At 46.2% G+C, this 23,112-nt stretch overlaps 1 protein-coding gene across 6 annotated transcripts in view; it reads left to right on the forward strand.

Moving 5' to 3' along the window:
- The window catches only part of MYLK (myosin light chain kinase), a 346,647-nt gene that overhangs the window by 115,541 nt on the left and 207,994 nt on the right, over positions 1-23,112 (forward strand). For all 6 annotated transcript variants that reach the window (XM_090045981.1, XM_090045986.1, XM_090045983.1 and 3 more), the window contains one exon: positions 1,943-2,115. In XM_090045981.1, coding sequence (XP_089902107.1) covers positions 1,943-2,115 — 173 coding nt within the window. The remainder of the gene's footprint in view (positions 1-1,942; positions 2,116-23,112) is intronic.

Consider the following 23,112-nt stretch of genomic DNA (forward strand, 5'->3'; position numbering starts at 1 on the left):
ATAGTCTTTCAGAAAATATGGTAATTTGAGCTTCCAATACAATAATTTCATATTTAAGACCTGGCAACACTGAGCTGAACAGATTCATCTGCTGGGAGTGAAGTAGGAAGGAGTAAGCCGCAGTAATGAGAAAAAGACTAAATCACTAAGGACTCTATCCTGTTTGTGCTACAGCCATGTTTGAACCTTGTTCTTCCTAGTGGGATACAGCATGTATTCCCCCCCAAAGCATGGGATGAATTGGGAAGAACCATACTTTAAACTGCCTTAGCAAGTGATGCTCTAGATTCTCCCTTCTTTCGCACCCCCATCTTGAAGCAAGCTGTTGCAGAACTGTTTATAGCACAGTTAATTCCTGCCTTCAGCAGCCAGGAAAACCATGGCAAATGGAGATGAGCAGTGTCCAAATCCCACTTCTGTCCAGACGACTCTTACCTGTTGGTGTTCTGAGTAGCTCCTAAGACATGGTAGCTGAAAGAGATTAGAGAGAAAAACATTTATCTCATCTCTATTTTTTCTGTCCCCATCTGGTTTTGTGTTGGATTGTACTTTGCAGAGTGTGTCTCTTACTGTTTCCCCTGCACAGTTTAGTTACTTCTCTCTGTTTTTATAAATATTTCACACAGCAGCAGGGGACCTGAAAACCCAAAGTCAAGATAAAAGAAGAAAATGGGATTGTATAACTGAAAAAATTGGCAGAGGTTGATGCAATAATGGAAGCGCCACTTGTGTTCCTCAGATAACTAGCTTTCAACCTCGTGCCTCTTTAAAGCTTGGCCAATAAGGCATACAACCAAAGGCAGCTTCTCTGTTGTATGTTCCTTTGCAAGGCTTGGGAATGGTGTGGAAGCATGTAGAAGTGTGATGTTTGATACCAGAAAAAATCTAGACATTCAGAGTCCTGCCGTAAGGGGTAGGATACCAGATTATGATTTAGACATCTGAATAGTTCTGTATTCTTCAGTAGACTGATCAACTGTAGCCCTGGACAAGCTAACACCTCCTCCCTCCAACACGCATTTGGCCCACTGCATCCTATTACTGTATATCATCAGCTTTATGGGGCAGGAACTCCATTTCCCAATGGTGTGATGGGTTCTGGCATCAGGATGGGGCCCTGGCAATCCCAAGTCCTGCTGAAATGCCAGTAATACCTGCCTGCTCAGTATGGTTTCTGTTCTCTCCACAGTGGGCCAGTGGGAAAAGCACAGACATAACAGAGTTGCTTTTGAAGTTACTGTCCATAAGGTGAATCTCTTAAAGAAGCCATTTCAGTAGCTGTTTTGCATGCAGGCCTCTAGCCTTTTGATCTTCTGGCTTTTCCTCCTGCCCAGGCTGCAGACAGACTTTCAGAAAGTCAGAGACTTGGAATGCTTGCAAAGCAAGCATCCCCTGTGTCCCTACAGCGCTTTTCCTTTGGAGAGAGAGAGGCAGATATTTCTTTGGTATGAAAAATCAGACTTTCCACATTCATATATGTAACTTAAATCCAAGGCAAACAGAGCTCTCTCTATTTCAGAAGTACTTGTTCAACACTGGCTGTGCTTTTAAAACCTATTGATCTTCATGCAATCCAGGCCAAGGAAATTAAGAAGTCACATTGTAAAAATATCCTCTTTAAGTGAGCTGTTGCAATTCTGTTAGGGTTGAGGGAGGTGATTGTGTCAGCAAGACCCTGGACTGGGACCTGGATTGCATTCAAGGCTGTGCTGCTATTTGTGTGACTTGGTCAAGTCACTTCATCTCTCCAGGCTTCAGCTCCCCATCTGTAAAATGGGAAAAATAATATTTGTCATCTTGGCACAGAGGCTGTTTCTTATTATGTACAAACACAGCACCTAGTACAATCAGGCCTGCACTTCAGTGTTCTACTATAATATAGATAATCAATAATAGCAGCTTATATTTTACCTCTGGTATCTCTTTCTTTCTCTCCTTAAAGCTCTGATCATGGGGGATGTAAAACTGGTAACATCAGCTCGAATCTCCAAAACCTCCCTGACTCTGGAGCCCTCGCCCCTCAGCCCCTCCGTCCCTACAGAAGCTCCTGCGTTCACTCTGCCTCCCAGGAACATCCGGGTGCAGCTGGGCAGCACAGCCAGGTTTGAAGGGAAGGTAAGAAATGCATAAGAAGTGGACAAGGGGCTTTTTGTTTCATTGCTGCTGGTCTACTGTGTCTATCTGATGTGTCCTGCTGGCCTGAGAAACTTAAGAAACTGGTGAAATATGTTCTTGTCCTTCCTCATGGCACCCGTGTTCATTTCTGCACCAATGGTGAGCCCTGCTGGGTGATACCAAATGTCAGGGGCTTTGTATATCAGGTCCTTCAGTGGAGGAGAAATGAATGTTGTGGAGTCTGGTTATGTTTCAATGGTTGCTTGCTTTACTTACTTATGTATGCTAATGCCAATATAAGTTGATCACACATTTGCCAGGCAGTCCCTTTTTCCAGAAATCTCAACCTTTCCTCATTTCCCAGGAGACAGCTCTGCTCAAGGAGTGGGAGCCCAAAGGCTGAACATCTGTTCCTATTTCTTTGTCAGCCTTGCCTGCCCCAAAACTGCCTCTTCATAAAACCTCATGTGCCATCCAAAAGGTACAATGTAGCTTGTCTTCCTTAGAGTGAAAACTTTTCTCCTCTCTCCCGCCATCTGTCTTGTCCTTTGCTGACAGTAGGAGAGTGAAACCAACCAGAATCCTCATTTTTTTGAAGTGATGTGAAGTGATCTCTGACAGAGGCAGGAATCAGGAACTTGCTGTAAGGTTTTAGAAAATTCATGACTTAAAAATTGGCATTAACCTGAGGGGCAGTAAGGAGCATTGGATTTTTTTTTTTCTATTACTTTTTTTTCTATTGAAGGAGGTGGAAAATGGATAGTTTTCTGCGTAAAACTTCAAGCAAAATATTTCTCTGGAAAATATGAACTTTTTACTGAAAAACCAAAAACCAAGAAGGGGATTTTCTGGATTTCTTTTTGGCAAGAAGTCAAAGCTTTTCATAAAAGGAGACAGTTTTTGTGTAAATATTTGTTTCAGCAGAAACTAATTTCCCGTCAAATAGTGTAAATGGAAACTAGTTTATTTCTAAATTCAAAATTAATAACCAAGCTTGAGACTCCTTTGCTGTGCACAAGAGCTGACCTATGGGAACCCCTGCTCTATGTATGCTTCCCATGCGCTTCTGCTCCTTTTCCATGACTGCTCCTTGTTAGAGATGGCAGAATCTGTGGCTAGGGACAGACATTCAAAAAGCCCAAGCCTGAATTGATTCAGTCTTTGCGGGTTAGTCTCACCTGCAGAGATTGAACTGATTTGCAAGTGGATAGACATTCACTTTTGATTCAGGAAATGCAGGCACATGTCTGTAGTGGCTAGGAGCTGGGGGGTGCTAGAGCAGCCCTCCCTTCCCTTCCACAGTGAGGTTTAAACCCCCACCCCGGCCTACACAGTCCTCAACCAGGGTGTAGCTGGAAGGGGAGGTGGAAGCAGCCCCCTCCAGGCTTTTCCCCCCATGCTTGCTGCTCAAGGGTCAGGGAGTATCGCTGGCCCCCGGCTAGCACTCTGAGGCAAAGTTGGGGGGCAGAGAGGGAGGACTGCTTGCATGCAGTGCGTGCATCTGTTGATGATACTGAGCTTTTCAATCTCCCTCTCCCTGCTTCTTCATACTGTCTGAAGCAAACCGACGCATTCATTGCAAACCAGGTCATTTCTCACACCTCTCTCTGTCCCCTGTTGAACACTGACAGCAAGCTAGCAGCCAGCAGGGAGCTTATCAGAACACAAAGCTTATCAACCCTTCAAGGAAACAAAGTCTCTCTCTTACTAGTTCAAGCTCTTCTTAAACAGCTTTTTGCAAAGCATTTTAAGCATTTTAAAGAAGAACAGAGGGAGATTACCAGCTGACTTGTGGTTAGTTCCTAAAAGCTCTAAGTGGACACTGTTCCATCTGCCTTTGTCAATGAAATTGGAGACACACACACATAGACACCTCTCAGCATTAGCTAGCATGGGGATGGCATGACCATGACCAGATGCCGGCTGGTGGCTGGGGTCCGTGTCACTAGGGTCCCTGCTGTGGGAGGGTGGGGGGCATTCCTGCTTGAGCAGCGAGTGGTGAGGGGAGGGTGGGGCAGGGGGAGGCCAGGAAGACACTGCTGTCTCCCAGCTGCAGTCTCCACCTCCTTCTCAATGAGCCGGAGCTCCATCTAGGGAGGAGAGGGGCAGGGCCAGCCTTGCTCTCTGGAGCAGACAGCCCAGCTCAGCTCAGCCCAGCCCAGCCCAGGGCTGAAAAGCATGCTGGGATGCTGGTGGACTCTGATTTAACTTAAACCAGGAAAGGGTCTAGGACAGATGTTCCCTAAACCAGTTTGACCCAAATCAGTTAAGTCTGTTACTATATTCAACCAAGTTTACCTTAACCAGTTTCGGCCATTTTGAAACTGGTTTATGTGCACTGAACTTATGTTCTGTTATAGGTTTAAACCAGTTTGAGCACTTAAACCATTTTATGTGTAACTTCTGTCCCTAGCCTGTGGAACAACGACTTTTCATTTTTTTTCTGCAGGCAACACTTAGGACAATGGCATCCTGTTCCTGATGTGGTGCTCAAAGCTCCACAGTAATTGGAAATAACTGTGAACTGAAATCAAATTTAAAGCATGAGATGTGGCAAATCTTTTTCCCTATTTGTGTTTTAAATCTTAATTCATAGATTTGCACTTAGATTAATTGCTGCCTACAGGCCTTTATGGTTAGTCTACAGTTACTTCCAGTGGCGTGCAGTGACTCAGAAGTTGGAGGGCAGTTGCTATTTATCTCCAGGCTCTGGTCCTAATTATTGAATTAAAAAGAAAGGGGCGGGAGGCTGATGTTTATACATTTTAGACCAAAGGGAATTCTTGACAATGGCATTCCTAGCCCCAATCCAGTGCTGATTTCAGGATGAAATACCAGCAGAATCAAATTTAAAGTTTTTTCTTTTATCTTATATAAAACAATCCAACCAGCAACTGTAGTGTGGACAGCCATAATGAAGGTCTATAATTTGCTACTCCAAAGAGCTGGCCTTTGAGTGAGCTGACAGCTGGGTACCTGTTTCTTATACATTTCAGTTCCATTTCTGCTCTTGAGTTAGTGCATGATGACATGACAGCTCAGCCAAAACCTTTTACCATCTCTGCCTCAAGTTCCCTCTCTCTAAAATGGGAGCAGTGCCTATCCCATACATATGCTGTGTAGATGAATTATTCCTATGGTGACAGAAAGTGCTTCCTGTCTACTAAGGAAAATTAAGACTACAGTTTTCATTTATCAAGAGACTATTGCAGTTCATGTAAAGAACCACATGCATCAAACATTATGTACTGGTATATCCCACAGTGTGCTAAATAAAGGGAGTATATTTCCACTGCAGTTCAAGTATTTGCCAGGCATGGAGAGCCATTGCTCCATGTTTTTTCCTCACTGCTACCTTTGGTCTTGGAGAACCTTAGTATGATCTCATAGCTTACACAGCTGGGAGGAAGTGTGTGGTACAGCTGTAGCATAAAGCAGGTAGTCATTGTCATTGTACATCAGCTCCAAATTTCCTGGAATCCAAGCTGGTCAAGGGCTAAGTTATGAGTTCTCTCTTTTTTTTTTTTTTGATCTACACAATAACGGAGAGGCAAAAGTAACGGAGCACAACATTGTCTCTTTATTATCGTGCACAAAGAAGCTGAACTTTACATAAAGCAATGATTTAATTGGCTAAAATTAAATTAGCATGTTCCCATCTGGACAACTCATTGTTTAGAACATGCTGTGGTCGGAGGCCTTAATATGGGGTTCAAACTTGCCATTGTTTATAACTAATGGGGTTAGGTAGGGGCATGGGTGACTAGCCCCTCCTGATTTTGGGGGGGGGGGCACCAGGTTGCTGATGGTGGGGAGGGAGGCATTCCCCCAGCAGCTAATCTCCAACTGTGGGGGGAGGGGTAGTCTCCCAGCAGCTGATAGCCGAGCCAGCGGAGAAACTTGAAATGCACTTCCAGTTTCACACTGGCACTTCCAGGGGGTGCACAGCCGATCTCAGGGAGTGCACATGCAGCTGTGTGCACCCCCTGCGCGTCGCCCGTGGATAGGGGTGTCAGACAGATGTCTTACCTGTGGTTCTAGTCCTCTGCTGTTGGAACCTTGCAGCTGTGAAGAGCTCTGGCATTACGCTGTTGCTTAATAAAAGCAATAGTAGTGAGAGAACAATTTGCACCCTTCGTGCCATATGCATGTCTCACCAGATGGTTTACTGTGATCTCGCTCTTTCTGTTCTAGAGGCTCCCTGGGACAGTCTTTGCTAAGATACAGTGATAATGGTAGCTACTGAACGTTCTTCAGGTTTTTTTACCCAAGGAAAAATAGGCTACAGATGTTGTGATGGATTGTTACTAATACTCTGCTTCATCACACAATATAAATATTAAACTAGACCTTATCTAAAAAAGAAATTAGAAAAAAGGCTAGACAGGAGATTTTCTTCAAAGAGCTTCTCTGCACTTGAATGTATCTTATCAGACAGAACAAACATTTTGAGACTCCAAGACAGGATATAAAGTTGATATACTGACGATCTCGTAGGCTCATTAAGAGAGAGGCCCAACATCAAACTCTTTTTTTTTTCTTTTCTTGCATGTGTTTTGAAGTGCAACAGTGAGCTAAATAAGTTGAAGCAAAAGTTAGAAATGAAGAAAAGCACAAAAGCTGAAGGAAATTGCCCAGAGATATGGGAGATATGAAGCAGAAGGAAACTGAGGTTGTCCTTGAAAGGGAGTTGATTTGGGGGGATTTTCTGCCTCAAAATTCGTTCAACAAAACTTTTGAAAATTCCTATAGCTGTGAATATAAGTCCCAGTTTTTCATGCATTAAGGTAGAATAGTGATTGCCCTAAGCTCTTTGCTTTCATGTATATAAATACATACAATTTTGGCATCTTCCCCCCCTGCAAGCAACTAATGGAAGAAAATAAAGCCACAAGGGTGAGATTTCATCTGTCAGCCTAGCTGATATGTTGTTAATCATTGGAATAGCTTGTCCAGGGAAGAAGGAAATTCATCATCACTTGACAGCATTAAATTGAGAATGCATGCATTTCTGAAGGATATGCTACAGTTCATCTGTAAGTTACTGGGTTTCATAGTGTTCAGATGTCAGCAGTGAAGAACAAGTCCCTTCGCTATAGAAATTACTGGGTGTAGTGTTATGGCCTGTGTTATGCAGAAGGTCAAAGAAGTCCCTTCTGGCCTTAAATTCTAAATACATATCTCTGAATTGCCAGACATAGCAGTGTCTGGGTGTTCTTGATTAAAACCTGGTAAATTCAAAGCCTAGGTAGGACCTCATGTCATTTGCTTTCCCCATACGTGGCTTTGGCTTCCACTTCTTGATCTAATTTGAATGATCCTGAGTGTTACATTATGAGGTTGTACAGCCATTTTTATAACAAATTTGAGAGCTAGTTACGACTCATCACCAAAAGCAAATGAGCTTTGTGTAGAGGTACACTAATATATTGGTCCGTATCATATCGGCACTGATAAAAGGAAAATTGGCATTATCAGCAATTGGCTTTTTTGGGCTGACGTGGCCAATAATGTCGCCGACAAACACCGTGGGCATGAGCGCAGCTGCAGCATGCGTGCAGCCAGCCTGGCAGCTCACAGAGCCATGTCCAGCCAGTCAGTCCATTGTGGGGAAGAGGCGGGGAGAGGGAAGGGGCAGATCGAGGCCCCTGCAGTGAGGGAGGGCGTGGGGCTGGGGCATGTGTTGGCTGCCCAGCTGGGAGGGGAGCATGGATTGGAATCACAAGAGGCTCATCCCGGGGTGTGGGGCGGCTCCCACCTCTGCATGCACCCTTGGGGGAGGCATGGAGGGCATGTGCACCCCAGATCTATGTGTGGGGCGAGAGGGGGCTGCCACTGCCCCAGCCCCAGTCCCTTCCTCACCGCAGGGGCCTTGATCTGTCCCCTCCCACACCTCTTTCCTCCCCCTGCTGCTTCCCCCCCAGCAGATTTACCAGACAGATGCTGCTTTCCAAGCTGCTGGACTGCATATCAGCAGTTGGTTCAGCATTGCCCAATATGGCTCGTTAATAATTGGCCATCGGTATTGGCTCCAAAAAGTCTTTATCAGTGCACCCCTAGCTTTGTGCCCTCTTTCTAGTTAAGAATTCTCTTATATTAAAAAAACTGAACTCTCATGTTCTATAGTAATGATTGAAAGCACTAGTATAAGAAGCATTACTATTTATAGTGTAATGCATCCTTTCCATCCACTGAAATCAACTCTTCACACACAAACTCTATATTCCTATGAGCTTGCTGAATAGGCATTCATGTTAGGATAGGCCAGCAGCACTGTGATGCTTCATCTTGGGTTTCGCTGGTTCACCAACATGATTTCTTTGTGATGAATGTCTTTACGGTGCCCAGGCAGAGTTCTGCTGAGGAGCCCTACTTGCCTGTCTGCAGTTTCACAACCCTCCCTTGTTATCTTCTCACCTCATATGGTCCCACAAGGGCCTACCTTGGTGGAGTGCTGGGGACTGCATGTCTTCCACATGGTCTATGGTGCTAGGATAGCCCACTGCAGAGTCAGAGCTCTATGCCTTTTTTGGAGAATTTTGAAATGCTTTAGAATGAACAGGGGCAAAAATCAGATTTCCAGTCATGAAAGTCCTCCACAGAAACAGGACATCTGTCTTTGTGTAGCAGTGGTACTCCTATTCCCATCTTAACTAGCAGGAAAGTTCAGGGCTTGTCATCACAGCAGAGCAGACTTGGGTGCTGCCCCAATCCCAGTGCCATCCGTGCACTCATTCTGAGCAGTGCTTTCAATCCAGCCTGCCTGGTCCAGTCTCAGGTACATGCTGAAGTTCACATACTGCTTCCATGTGGGTAGATGACCCCACCTTCTGTGCAGTGACAGCCCAGACCTAGTCCCATCAGTGAAGATGGCCTCTGGTGTCTCCTTACAATTCCCTTTTTGTTTCCAGAAGGACCGCCATCTTCTCCCAGCTCAGAAAGAAAGAATCAGAGCAGAACACAGAGAATCATAGGATGTGCCCCAAAAAGTCTTAGTGACACATGCAAGTGAATGCAACACTGGCAAGGAGCATCGCCCGTGTTCACTCTGCAACTCTCAAGCACAGAGATTAAGTGGCTTTCTGGGCTCCTACACCAAGCAAATGGCAGAGCCAAGAATAGAATCCAAGAATCTTTTCTCTAGCCACCAAACCACACTGCCTTGATCTTTCCCTCTCTATTTCAGGCTGAGGGATTTGGGACCATTACAGTAGAATGCAGCAACATTTTTTTAAGCAAGGGTTGCCCACAAAAAATTTGGCTGCTAAACTATATGATTTACAAAGCTTGCAGCCCATTTCCCAGTTTAGCTTCATCAGGATAAGATTAGGCCTATTAAATTTAAAAAAAAAGAATAAAGAACATGTCTTAATCATTGCACGACATCCAGTGATGTTTCCACAATGCAAAAGGAGCCATTAGCATTAAAAATTGTCAATTTACAACCCATGAAAAGCAGTATTCCCTTATTTAGGGTAGTTCTAAACTCTGCACCTGCTGCAGCAAACAATTAATGAAATATGGCTCAACTGCATTTATCTCTCCATAAAGGGCGGTATTAACGGTCATTAATTTTATGACCCTGGAGGAGTATTTGTGCTGTAGCTGTGCCTGAGAAGAGTAACCAAATGCCATGCACCAGGGCACAGGCAGGTTGCCTTGGGGGTCAGGAAGGAATGTTTCTCCTTGGATAAAGTGTTGCACAATAGGTCAAGTGCGTTATGAGTTAGTTTTGCCCTTTCCAAGAATTGTGCTGTATGGGCCACTGACAGAGCCAGGATATCAGACTACTAAATCTTTCTGGTATTGCAGACTTGTTCTTACATGAGGCAGCAGCTTACATTTTTTGTGAATCAAATCGCACGTGGACTATTGAGTACATAATGCCATATTTATTGTGTGCTAGGCAGTTACCTCCTCTTTCGTTCCCCTCCCTCCCCTCAACTAATGCAGCTGCAGTTTGGTGGTTAATTTTGAATGACACCAGTTGCCAGTTCAGGTGCAACCTGTTTCTAATATCTTTTTTGGCCTTTTCCTTCCCTACTTCTGCTGCAGCCCCACTTAAACCTTTGGGCTGAAGAAGCAGAGTACAGTGACTTAATGCGCTGTTAGTTGCAGTAGGCAAGGGCCTTCTTGTTGGCACTGACAGAAGTAGGAGAGACACTCATTAAAACCAGAAGGGGAAATAGAAGGAGAGAAAGGGAATCCTCATGATTATACAATTTATTCAAGGTAGAGCTAAGAACATTTTGAATGGAGCATTGGGAGGTACAGGCAAGGGGGATAATAGGTATAACAAGTGTTCCTTGATAACACCGGTAGACCCTTATTGTATTTGTCAGCTTTAGAGTTGGATTGAACCCTAGCAAAATCACTTCATCTTGGCCACCAATCATTGCAGGGTAAAAACCAAAAATCCTCTCCCATTTGCTATGGATTTGGAGCACCAGTGCTCTGTTCCATTGCCAATCACCAGCATACGCCAGCCCTCCAAAAGCCTGCCTTAATTATACCATTTGTCTATACTAAAATGTCAGATGAGAGAGTCTGAAAGAAAGACTGGCAGGATGATAGAGGGTGTGGCATGAAGCCTACTTGCTGGAATGGGAACTTTGCTGTAACCAAACTCATTGGCAGCTGACTCCATTGTTCCTGCAATGCTTTTGTCTCTCCAGTTTTATAGACGTGATCCTTCGTTGGCTGCTGAACCCTTTGGGGGAGGTATTTGGGGTGAGCTATCCCATGGGAGACTAGGAGAAAGCAGTGATGTCTCTAAAGCCACCAGCCTTCCATCTCATGCTATTTGGTGCCTCATGTGCAAAACAAAGATATACAGTTTGACCGGTCCTTAGGTAGTGTTTCAATAAACAGGACTTTAAAAGTGATTTTTCAGGTTTGGGACCTCTTTACTGACTCTTCAATGATTCATAAGATTGAGAGAGTCTCTTCCTGTTTCGACCCACCTTTTATGTACATCTATGCCAATATTGTGTTAGCTTAAGTCTTAAAGGCTTCATGTGCAGGGCCTTTGGCTTTTTTAATGTGCTTCCAATTATTTCAGACTCTGCCTTTGGGATGAAAACAGTCAAAAGCATGTAGGAAACTAGACAATAAAAATTCTAGGAGACTTAATCAGCATCACCTTAGCATAAGTTCACAAACACTTTTCTGATCCTGGACACCCAATTCATAGTTTCATAGTTTCATAGTTAGTAGGGTCGGAAGGGGCCTGAGCAGATCATCAAGTCCCATGCCATGGCAGGAAAGAGCACTGGGGTCAAACGACCCCAGCAAGGTGATTGTCAAGCTTTGTCTTAAAGACCCCCAGGGTAGGGGCCAGCACCACTTCTCTTGGAAGTTGGTTCCAGATCCTAGCCGCCCTGACCGTGAAGTCGCGCCTCCTGATGTTTAATCTGAATCTCCCCTCTGCCAGCTTGTGACTGTTATTCCTGGTCACTCCTGGTTGTGCTTGGGGGAACAGGGACTTCTCCAATGCCTGTTGGTCCCCTCTGACTAGTTTGTAACAGGCCTCCAGATCCCCCCTCGTCCTTCTCTTGTGGAGGCTGAACAGGTTCAGGTCCCATAGCCTCTCCTCGTAGGCCCTGCCCTGCTGCCCCCGATCATGCAAGTGGCCTTCCTCTGAATTCAGAAATCTTTTTTGTCATCTCTGTTTCTGTGATTTATTGTCCTAAATTTTGACGTTACTCCTGGTAAGGAAGTGAAAGGCTTTTTGTTGTTAAAATGTTGAAGGTTGCAGGATTCCTGAGTGGGGATTTCTGGATTTGTCATCATTAATGCAGTGTCTAACAGGAATTCAGATGGAAGCTTGCTGGGTTATATTTGGAATGGTCCTAAAGGGAGGGAGATATAAAATGTAAATAGTGTGGTATGAATGCAGCGGGTGTGAACTGCTTTTAGTTATTGTACTGCAAGGACCTTCATGTTCCAGTATTTCTGATACCTGTTGGATTGTGCGTTTGTTACAGACATAGATGGAAAAGAGGGCGATGAAAAATAAATTAAGGATCTACAAAGATTATCAGAGTCCCAGTCTCTGGTGGAGAAAAAGGGTGGAGATTTAACATATTATGCAGTGTCTCATTCTTTTTTCAATAGTAGCAAAATGGGACCAGGAAGTAATACTAAAAAAACAGTAATACTAAAAACAGGGGGAAAGGGGAAAATGCCATAAAAGAAATGAATGGAATCTTAACTCTGTCCATAAACAAAAGAATAAGCAGCTTGTCTTAAATATCTGAAAAGAAGAAATATCAAGTTGGTAGATACAAGACAAAATAGTCAATGTTTTTTTTAACTTGTCCCATGATGGCTAATCCTTAATCTCTGAAATTCCTATCAAATCCTATTAAAGTTTCCAATTCTGCCTTTAATTTGAAAAATATCATTTTATCCTTTCCAGAGCAGCTTCCTTCCATTGCAGAAGTCTTTGTTGTGGCAGATTCCATTGGCAAAAAACATCATTATACAGCACTGGGCTTTCTCCTTAAAATAAATGTTCTTAGTCATATACATAGCATGTCTGCAGCCTATAATTTTGACTTCCAGAAATTGCTTATATCAGGGAGACATGCAGTTGGTTCTCTGAAGAAATAATAGAAATAACGCCCCCCCCCACCCCCGAGGACTAGAACAGCATAATCTATTAATTTAATACTTGCGCTGCTAAAGGAAAAATCCCCCCCCCCCCCCCAAAAAAAAAAAAAATCTCTCTCCCTTGTGTTGAAAAACTTTGATTAGATCTCTTTAACTGGTCCAAAATACAAAGGATCTATATTTGACATAACATGTTGCCTTAATGGAATCCCTTCAGCCTTCCATTCCAGCTGGGTCCTGGCCCCCAGTATCCATAGCTGCAAGACTCTGGGTTCCCATGCTGCTGGGACCCAGAGTCGGCTGAGGCTGAGAGTCCCCTCATTTGGGCATGGCATGGTGCCCCCCTCAGCTGGACATAGTGCAACCCTGTTGTTGGGAGCCCAGTCACCTGATAGGCTCCCAGCCACTGGGAAGACCCTGCTATACATGCAAATGAAAGCTCGACAGCAACCATTTATAAAGTTAGTATGCCTTTTTGAGCTCTAACTTTGTAACTGATTAGAGCTTTTTATGGCATGAAAGTGACTTTGGACATGTAAGTAACTGTGCAATGAATCAGTTAATTGTGCAATACCTGTTAGGGGTGCACCGATAAAGATTTTTTTGGCCGATACCAATAACTGATTATTAATCAGCCATATTGACCATTACTGATCCAATACATGATATGCAGCCTGGCACCATGGCGAGCAGTTCCCTACCAGTAAGTCTGTGGGGCAAAAGGGGCGGCAGGAGGAAGTGAAGGGGGGCACGGATCAGCACCCCCACAGTGAGGGAGGGAGTGGGGCAGGAACAGGGGCAGGCACTGCCCAGCTAGGGCAGTGAATGCAGCTCCTCCAGGAGTGGGGCAGAGCTGTGGGCAGCTTGTCCAGGGACTGCAGAGGGATGAGGGTGGGCAGCTCCCTGCTTCTGCATGCATCCCAAGGGGAGGCATAGGGGGAATGTGCCCTCTTGGATCAGTGCACAGGGCAAGGGTGGGCTGCCTGCTGCAGGCTCAGGGCCAGGGGTTGTGCCAGCCTCTTCCCAGCTTGGGGCAGGTGGGGCTAGGATGGGTAGCAGCAGCACTGGGAGGGGTGGCTACAGGTGGGCTATGACAAATTTTGGGGTGGCCATAGCCCACCCCATAGCCATCCCATCCCACTGCTGCCACTGCCTGCCCTGCCCTGAGCACAGCCATGGCCCAGCTCCCACCACCATCCTGGCTCCCCTGCCCTCACCCCATGCACGGATTCAGGAGGGCACATTCCCCTCCATACCTCCCTTGGGAGTGTGTGGAACAGTGGGGAGCCACCCTCCCTGATACCACCTAGACGAGCTGCCCATGGCTCTGCCCGACTCCCAGTGGAGTTGCATTCATCGCCCTGGCTGGGCAGCTCCTGCCCCATGCACCACTCCTTCCCCCACCTTGGGGGACCTCAATCTCCCCCCCCATCCCCCTTCCCTCCCCCCACCTCTTCCCCACCACAGACTTCCTGGCCGTATGCTGTTGGGCTGCACTCCTGGCCACGTGCATGCTGCGGCTGTGCACATGCACGCAGCGTTTATTGGTGACATTATCAGCTGCACTGGCCAAAAAAATGCGATTGCCAATAATATTAATTTTCCTGTTATTGGTGCTGATCCAATATGTGACTGGTATATTTGTGCACCTCTGAAACCTGTAACATCTAGAGGGGGCCTTATTCACCTTTCTCTACCATAACAAAAGTATAAACATGGCGTAAGTGCCCTACTAGGGTTACAGACGTATATAACACTTGAACAGTTCCCAAAAGTCACTGACTGGGAATTGGTTCACAACTGTGTATAATGCTGGGGCTCTGATACCAGGAATGGGTGGTGGGGAGGGCGGAGGGGGAGGCTGGAGTGCTTGCACTCATGCTTTGGGAGTCCCGGGGTGGGTGACCTAAAGGGCTTTCCCTTGTTTCCTAAACATGAGCTGAAAAAACTTTGATATCCTGCCAATAGCTTAAGTCTGCAGTGTGCTAATCAGACTTGGAGTGAGGTGGAGAGTGCGTGGACCCATGTATTTTGGTTCCCAGGGCTGGGGGAGCATGATGAGGGGCTACAGTCAAGTAGGGAGTGAGGACACAGCTGGCTATTAGAAAGATAGCTTTCAGTGGGCAAGCAGCGCAAGGGAGCTCAGTGATTATAAAGTCCCAATGAAAGAGGGAAAAAGGGACAGTAGAGTTCTGGCTGTGCACCAGAATGACAAGTTGTTACTGTGTTTATCTACCTCTGGTGCTGTGAACACAGTGCAGTGTGGGATGCCTGAAGGTCTGGACCAGACCCATGTCACAGAACAGTTAGTATCCATACAACGCTGAACTGGTTCAAAATAGTACTAGTTTTCTAGGAATGCTTTTGAACAACGCTTGTAGGTCTTTTCACATCAGGTTTAAACAGCATGTAAACTGTTTTAAGTGTTACATGTGTCCATGTCAGGTTGACTGATATCAGAGTTTAGAGTGGATTTTCAGTGCTGCACACATGTCATACCCGATAGAGGACATACTTCTGTTTTCCTGTACATTTGGCTTGCCATAAGGTAGAGTGGGACAAGATTTTTACCTGCCCTGAGTTAGAGCAAATTGCACTTCTTGATTATGCTATTTGGGTTTTTTCTGGCTAGGAAAAGAAAGTAGCCATTACAAACGCAGTGAACTATTGGCATTCTGAATCTCTGCAGAAGGCCACATATGGAGAATGTTTATAATCCAAACACATCATTACTCATTGCCATTTTGTTTGGGCCTTGCTTGCTTTGGCACAAGAGATGCTGCAAAACTGAGCTTTCTGCTCTGGACACGTTGCTTGGCTCCATCCATACATTGATATAGTGTGAGTTTTGAAAACCTGCCGGGCAAAACAAAGCCTCTTACATTTTTGACTTGGGACATCAGTTGGGATGTAAAGAGCATATATTGCATATGAGATAAAGTATGTTGTGAATAATAAAGAGCTCATCCCGTCTGCAAGGGGCACCAAGTTGCCTTTCCAGCACCGAGCCTAGATGCTGTCCAAGACCACACAGGTGCCTATCACACATACATAGGATATGATGATTCTGCATGGAGTACTGCTGTCAGGGATGAATGTGCGATGTGCTTCTGCTGTGGCTCTGTGTATCCTAGTGGACAATCTGGCTAAAGTTCATTGTCTCAGTTTACTCTTGGATTTCATCCAATAGCTAAGTCAAAATGTTGAAGCTGTAATCATTGAGCTGTTGCAGGGCTGCAGCATGTATTGCCACACTCCTGTGTGACTCGGTGTGATTGTAGGCTCTGCTGGACGGAGCCTGCCTTTGTCGTTGTTGTTCTTGGGAGAGTTGTGCAGTATGATATGCACACCAGTGTTACAATATGGTGAAAGGGGAGAAGCTTTTTCTTTCTGCCTTCCCTTTTAACTGTTTGATTTTTGCATTTATTTATAGTTGCTACTGTAATAGACTCCTATGTTACTGCTGTATGTTGTAAAACAACGATAACCCAGCCTGGGTCTTGCAGACCAGAGGAACCGGTGTACAGAGAAACTGGGCAGCAAGATACCAGGCTTGTTCACTTATGAGAGACTATCAGCACATGCCCACTGCTACATCCCATCTTTTTGGGGGGATTTAGGTAAGGCACACTTCACCACAGCCCTCCCTAGCAGTAGCATAACTAGGGGTGGGTGAGCAGGCCATGAGCACCAGGTGCTACCTAAGAAGGGGGGGAAGGCAGGTGCCAGAAAATAGCCAGGGGCCTCACCTTTCCGCTCCCATCCCTCCCCCAACCCTGCACCTTCTATGCACAGCCCCGGGAGCTGGGCACCAGACATGTGGGGAGTGCAGAGCATCAACCCTAAGGTTTGCCCCCAAAGGAAGTTGCTGCTGTGGGGAGAGGTGTCAGTCGATGCTCTTGCCTCCTTTTTTTGCAACTGAATTTTGGCTTTTAAATTGCCACTCGACAGTCATTTTTAGCAGCTGCTTCTGCATCAAGCCCAGCAGTAGCAGCTTGCCCCATTTTGCCCTTGCTGCCCACTGCCCCTGCGCCATGCACCGTCACTCCCAAGGTACAGAACTGCCCAGTTATCCCTAGTATGATACTGAGAAGCTTCAGCTGTGCCCTCTGCCACCTTCCTTACCAAGCAGCACTTCATCAGTGCGTTGCTTGGAGAGAAGACCCTACTCCCCGGAGGATTTGAAGGGCACCTTTTGATACGAAGAACGCTGACCTTGTTCCCCATTTCTGCAGAAGGGCGTGTGGAGAAACAAGAGCCATGCTGCTTTTGAGAGCAGCATTTGTAGTGTGGCATAAAATGAGTCTGGTCCCGTTCCAGAGAGGGAGAGAAGAACAAAAACCTGTTTTGATTTAAGGGGAAAAAAAATACTCCAGATGTGCCAGACACCTGAAACTGCTGCTGTCATTAAGAGCTACGTAATCTACGGGAAGGCAAACAAGTTTCAGGCTGGAGCAACTCTTGCATCTCGAGACTTGCTCTGCTGTGTCCTAAAGTGTTCAGCCCACAGTGAATTCTCCACAAGGTATCGATCTGCTTCTAGTTAGTCAGGAAAGCTGCTTTATGGCACTTAGAATTAAGGGTGGGGTTTAATTAAAAACTGGAAGAGGTTTTAAGACTGTTGTTAGATCCTTAGGGCAAGTCAGATGGATGATTGGGGTGCTTTGAGTAACATGAGATTCCCAGTTCCACTTACAGAAGATACAAATAATAACTTACTCTGGAAGTTTGACTCCAGACTGGGGATAAAATTTACTGCTGTGAAGCTGCTATGCCATGCTGACAATGAGGGACTAGTCTGCAGTCCTTAGGGCCGTTACTACCCTGAGCATCTCACAGTTAATATGTATTTATCTTCTTAACATCCCTGTGAAGTAGGGAAGTGCTAAGATCCCTATTCCAGAAGGAGACTAAGGTCCTACTCCACAAAAAGAGTCAGGCATTTAGAATGAGTCTGAGGCGCAGTTTAGGCACCTGGATCCAGAAGTGTGATTCTCAAAACCTGTGCCTAAGACTTCAAGTCTGCAACTACCTAAGTATTTTGTCATTGAAGTTCCTTCTGTGCCTAAAGTCCTATGTCTGTGCATACCCAGGACTGCCTTCTTTTTCCTTGCCATGTAAAGCGTCATCAGGATTCAGAAAAAGGGCATGGGACCTAATAATGCCAGGTAGAAGACATAGTGCCGTTACTACCTTAGGTTTTAAATGATGGACGTTTCCTGAGGAATGGCTATGGTTATGATTGGTTTCAATAAGTTGTATTTCAAAAGTTCCCCATTTCTGCTCATTGAATTTGTTTCAATAAATTTCCAAACTTCTAATAGGGCTACACAAAAAACTGAACTGCTCCTTTGCCTTGGTATGTTCCTGATCCTCCATGCAACTCATAACAGGTGACATAGTAGTCTGAGATCTACTTGGAAATCATATTGCCTATCAAATGATGTAGGAAACAGTTCTTAAAACTTTTAGGAGGCGCTTGTGTCTGACTGTTTTTATATTCAGATTGTGCTTATTTAGGTACTTGGAAAAACATCCTACCCATCAGTTCAGAGGCTGTTTTGGGGTGGAGAATGCTGTCCATCTGTCCTATTGAAGCTAAGGTATGTTGCAGAAACAGAATTCAAGATTAGCTGGACTGGAGAGAGGGGACGTGAGTCAGCAGGGCTGAATCCTGGGAGGGACGGCAGCTCTGGGGTGTTTCGTGTCGCGTTCCCTCTGCTTGACCCAATGAGAGTTGGACAATGGCACAGTATCAGCAGAGGGGGTTGAGAGTGCTCCACCCCAGACGAGCATCTAGCCCTGATAGTTAGGGCATTTCCAGGGTGGTGGGTGATGTGGGTTGAAACTGCCTTGGGAGGGATGAGGTCTAGACCAGAATCCCATGCCCTGGAAGAATGCCCTAACCTCAGAACTACTGTATGAAGGGAGAGGAGATGGCACCAGCACTTCCTTTCCTCCTGTTGTGCTGGCAGAGAAAGGAATGACTCCTTTCTTTCTCTTTTTGCAAGGACTGGCTCAGGTGCCTCACACTGGGAGAGGGTCCTAGGCTGTGAATCCCTGGACAAGGGTGTGGGGCTTAAGAGAATCTGACCTGAGAATGAGACAGTTTTGAGACACTCCACGTCTGCTCTGCAGGACCTAGCTCCCAAGCCAGCCACAGCATAGCTGCTCTGAGCTAAGTACAGACGGTGAAAACCCCCTGGCAGAAGTGCTCTAACTGATTGCGCTTTGCTTAAAGTGCTGTAAGTTAGAGAGGGAGGCAGCCGAACAGACACTCACTGTGCTGGCGGCTGAGGGTGCTCCTGCATGCTAGAGCAGCCCCTCTCCTCAGCCCTGCCCAGCAGCTAGTGTGAGAGAGGGGACGAATGGAGCTCTCCCCACTATGAGGGCCCCCCACACTTGGTGGCTGGGGCCGGGCGGCAGCATGGGCTGGATCCACATGGTGGAGAGGGCTCCCCCCTCTCCTCTGCCAGCCTCTGGATGCAGTGCAGCTCAGCCAGAGCTGCTGCGGGGACGTTCCTTCATAGCCTCCCCCCTCTCCCCCAACCAAGCACTGGTGTACTGCAGCCCAGCTGGGGCAGCTGCTGGGAGAGACCCCGGACTCCTTCCCCCACAGCCCCCCACCTCTCTGCTGGGCTGCCAGGGTGGCTACAGGGACAGAAACCCCCCTTCTCCCTCCACCCCCAGGTTACACATGGGGCTGGGATCAGAAGCTGTTGCTGACTTGGGTCAGTGACAGCCAAGGGGGCAGGGCTGGCCTCATGCTCAGACAAAGCGAGGAGCTCTGCCTGAGGCTAGAGCACAGCTTTGTGCAATGCCACCTGGGATGGCAGCGGTCACACTCTAAATTAACCCTTGATAGAATCTGGCACAGACATTTGATAAAGTGCTCTAACAGAAAGCACCTTAGGTTAGTACACATCCTTCCAGGGTTAATTTAGAGCAGATCTACCATTTAGAATAGGGGGAATTAGCATTAGGAATTTAGATCTACCATTTTTGAAGTGTTTTATGTGCCATGAATGTCTGTTATGTTATGGCTGTAAAGGACTTTCTGCACACTTAAAGCACGTTAAGTGTAAAACCTGTACCCACCCTTCGTGCAGCACTGAGCACATACCACTAGGCGCTGCCTTTTAGATCTCAGTGGGTGCATCTACACGTGCTATTAGCATAGCTAACAAACTGCTGTGCAGCTTGCTCTGGAACTTACTGCTCTTGGTCACCATGTTTGCATGTGTGCCCAGAACTGCAGCACGTTGAGCCAGGGCAGAGCAGCCCCAGCCTGCAGAAGGCCTGGGGGTCAGCCTGCCAGCTCCAGGCTGCTCCGGCCCAGCTCAACATGCTGCAAAGGGGCTGGCTGGGGCACGCGGGTGCTACAGTGTGGGGCAGCTAGCCCCCACCCAGCCAGACTTGTCAGCGTCTATAGGCATGTGCTGCAGTGGAGTAAATAACTCTTCTGTAGGATTGTACTTGTGTCTAGCAGTACTGTCCTACAGCCGAGTTAGTTACTCCGGCCTAATAGCACTGCATATGTAGACAGTGACATTTTACAGCGAAGCTAATTAGCCAGCTCATCAGTAAAGGTCTTGACTAGATGCATCTAGTAGGAGTATAGGCCCCTCAATCCCTCTATCAGTCTAGTCCTGAAGTACTTCTCCAGGTCAGTTTGGCAGTCTGTGAAAGAGCAGGGAATTGAACCCTCCCCTTCCAAATCTGTTTGCCCCCCCTCCCCAGCCCACTGTTTCATTCTTCCCACATCTGAGGATGTCCACGGCAGTCACTGAGGAAGTCGGGGAGTTTTATATCAGAAATCCCCTGAGAACATCCAGGCTCTAATAGTTTTCTTCAGAGGGCAAGTAGGAAAAAGCACCTGTTTGCAGGAGAGCATGAGCACCTGGAAATGTTCCAGTTTTAAAATTAATCTGTTTCGAGTCTTTCCGGGCATGCAGATAGCCTTTGCTCTCTGTAAATCAGAAAACTACTGCAAACCTGCAGCCAGGCAAAACAAAGCAATACTTGTCTTCTGGAAATATTTTGATGGCCAAGAGGAATGAGGAAATCTTAACCTGGTGTGAATTCCAAGTAATGTCAGCTCTGCATGCATCTCTCGCCTTCCCAGAGACCTCTGCAATTTCTGTGCAGAGTGAGGTGAGATAAGGACTTGAATAATATCCTTTCATCTGAATTTCCCCTGGCTTCCTTGCTTTTGTGCAAGGAAATTGTGTGCGCTACTGCTCTATTATACACTCTTGCTTATGATGTTCTTTACAAACATGGGAATAATTTGATCTGAACTCCGGAAATACTAGAAAAGTTGTGCTGTGTATGCTGATACTTAGCAAAGCCCAATACCTTGCATCTGAAAATCTCAGCCATTTATAAACACCATGTCTGATTAAAATGGAGAAGCCAAGGCATAGAGATTGATAACCTTTTTATGTTTCTAGTTGTAGACAGAATGCAGAATGTTTTCCATCCAGGTCCATGCACTAACTGTTGAACTAAGTTGAATCCTTGTGGCTGAATAGTCACTGAAAAGGTAATTTTCTCCCACATTTGCGGTAGTCTCAGAGTTGACCTATGAACTCAGTCACAAGATACTATTTTTTTCCAGCAGGTAGACAAGTATATAATTTGGTTCCCTTATTTTTGGTACACTTCCACCACAGATTCTCAGAGGAGATCAGGATACTATGGTGCTACACGTGGTTGCCAGCACATAATAAATAGACAAGGTGGAGAAATGTGGGAAAGAGAAACTGGCAGAGAGGAAGTGATTCATTTAAGACCTTGTGACAGGTCAGAGGCTCATAGGTCCTGGAGCCGAAATATTTTGAATTCTAGGCCAGTGTGCTACCTGTGATCTTGTGCCAGCGTCCTTTCACTGAAGTTCTGTTAACTTCCATGGATATGCTCCGTTAGCTGTCTAGTGTTGTTTATAGTGCAGTTGTGCTTTGGAAGCCCCATTGTGGGTGAGGACCCCACTATGCTGGGGCCTGTGCCACACAGAGAAAGCTTGGGCATGTCTGCACGTGCATTAATGCACCATGGGTACTGTGCATTAAATTTAGTTAGTAATAACAGTAAGAGTCACCTTGGTGCTGCCACCAGCCCCAGCCTGCAGTGGCAGCCTGCTGGCAGCCCGAGCATAGATCCAGGGGCACACGCCCACCAGAAAGAAGCCAACACAGCCCCCCAGCCCACAGCCCTCCTGGGGGGACGCACAGCAGCAGGAGGCGTGCCCCGCGTGCCCCTCCGCCCCCACTCCTTGACAGTTCTCGTTGCAGCTGACGCCAGTTACTTCTGGGGCCGCTGCAGCAGGGGTATAGTGAGTGTGGACAAGTTGCACCGTGTCCCACACTGTCCAGGCCTCTGCTTGCTACCACTCCCCCCCAGCCACTGCTGCAGTGGCCGCAGGAGCAGCCAACACCACCTGCCTGCACCATGGCATGGCGCAGACCAGGAGCTGGGGTGAGTGGGGACAATCAGAGCCCAGGCACGGGGCAACATGCAGCCATGGGAATGGCACCCCTTCCCCCAACCCTTCCCCAGTCTCAGCCTCGCTCCCTCCCTCCTTGGAAACATATGCCTATCTGTTAGGGCTGTCCAAAGCTTCAGTAGCCAGTGGCCAAATCTCAGAATCCGAATTGGCCGAATCAAATCGGAACAGTGATTTGAATCACCGAATAAAATCACTGTTCCTGGAATCGGCCAAATCCAAATCGAATAACTTTCTGCTTCTCACAGGCCTAATGAGTACCTCTGAAATTCTCAGTGTGGGGCATTATTCAATGCAAAGAAGAATGGCAAAGGTAGGGCCTTACTAGCTAATTATAAAAACAATTCCAGTTCCCAAGCTGCTGGGCTGTGGTAGTGGACTGAAGTAGTTGAAGAGATGTGCATGACACAAGTTGGGAGGCTATTACATAATTATTCTTTTGATGGAAAACATTATGTTGGGTTTGTTCAAATCTCTCAATAGGTATGCCAATGACCTCAGTATAAGTGGGGCTTTATTGAAAACACATGCCAAGCAAGCATTTTTTTTCCACAGCCCAAACCAACATAGCTATTTCTGAGCTAATGCATGTGTGTGTTGCTCTTACCAAGATCGCAGCAATTTTAGTTTTGAAAGAAAGCATTAGAAAGAAGATTCAAGCCACAAAATTTGTCTTGAGCTCAGCATGTCTATAAATATTTATTCTGAAATGTTGAACCAGAAATTCATAGCAGTTATAAGGCCCCATCAATTTAGTATTTCAGTTAATGTTTTAAGGGGTTTTTTTCCTTTTAAATAGTAGTCTGGCCCTTACATATTTTTAGACTCAGTCAGCACACCTGTCAAACTTTTGTAACTCTAAAACTCATTAATTCCCT

This window comes from Crocodylus siamensis, chromosome 4 (assembly GCF_052110815.1).
Source record: "Crocodylus siamensis isolate JL-2025a chromosome 4, ASM5211081v1, whole genome shotgun sequence".
Lineage (NCBI taxonomy): Eukaryota > Metazoa > Chordata > Crocodylia > Crocodylidae > Crocodylus > Crocodylus siamensis.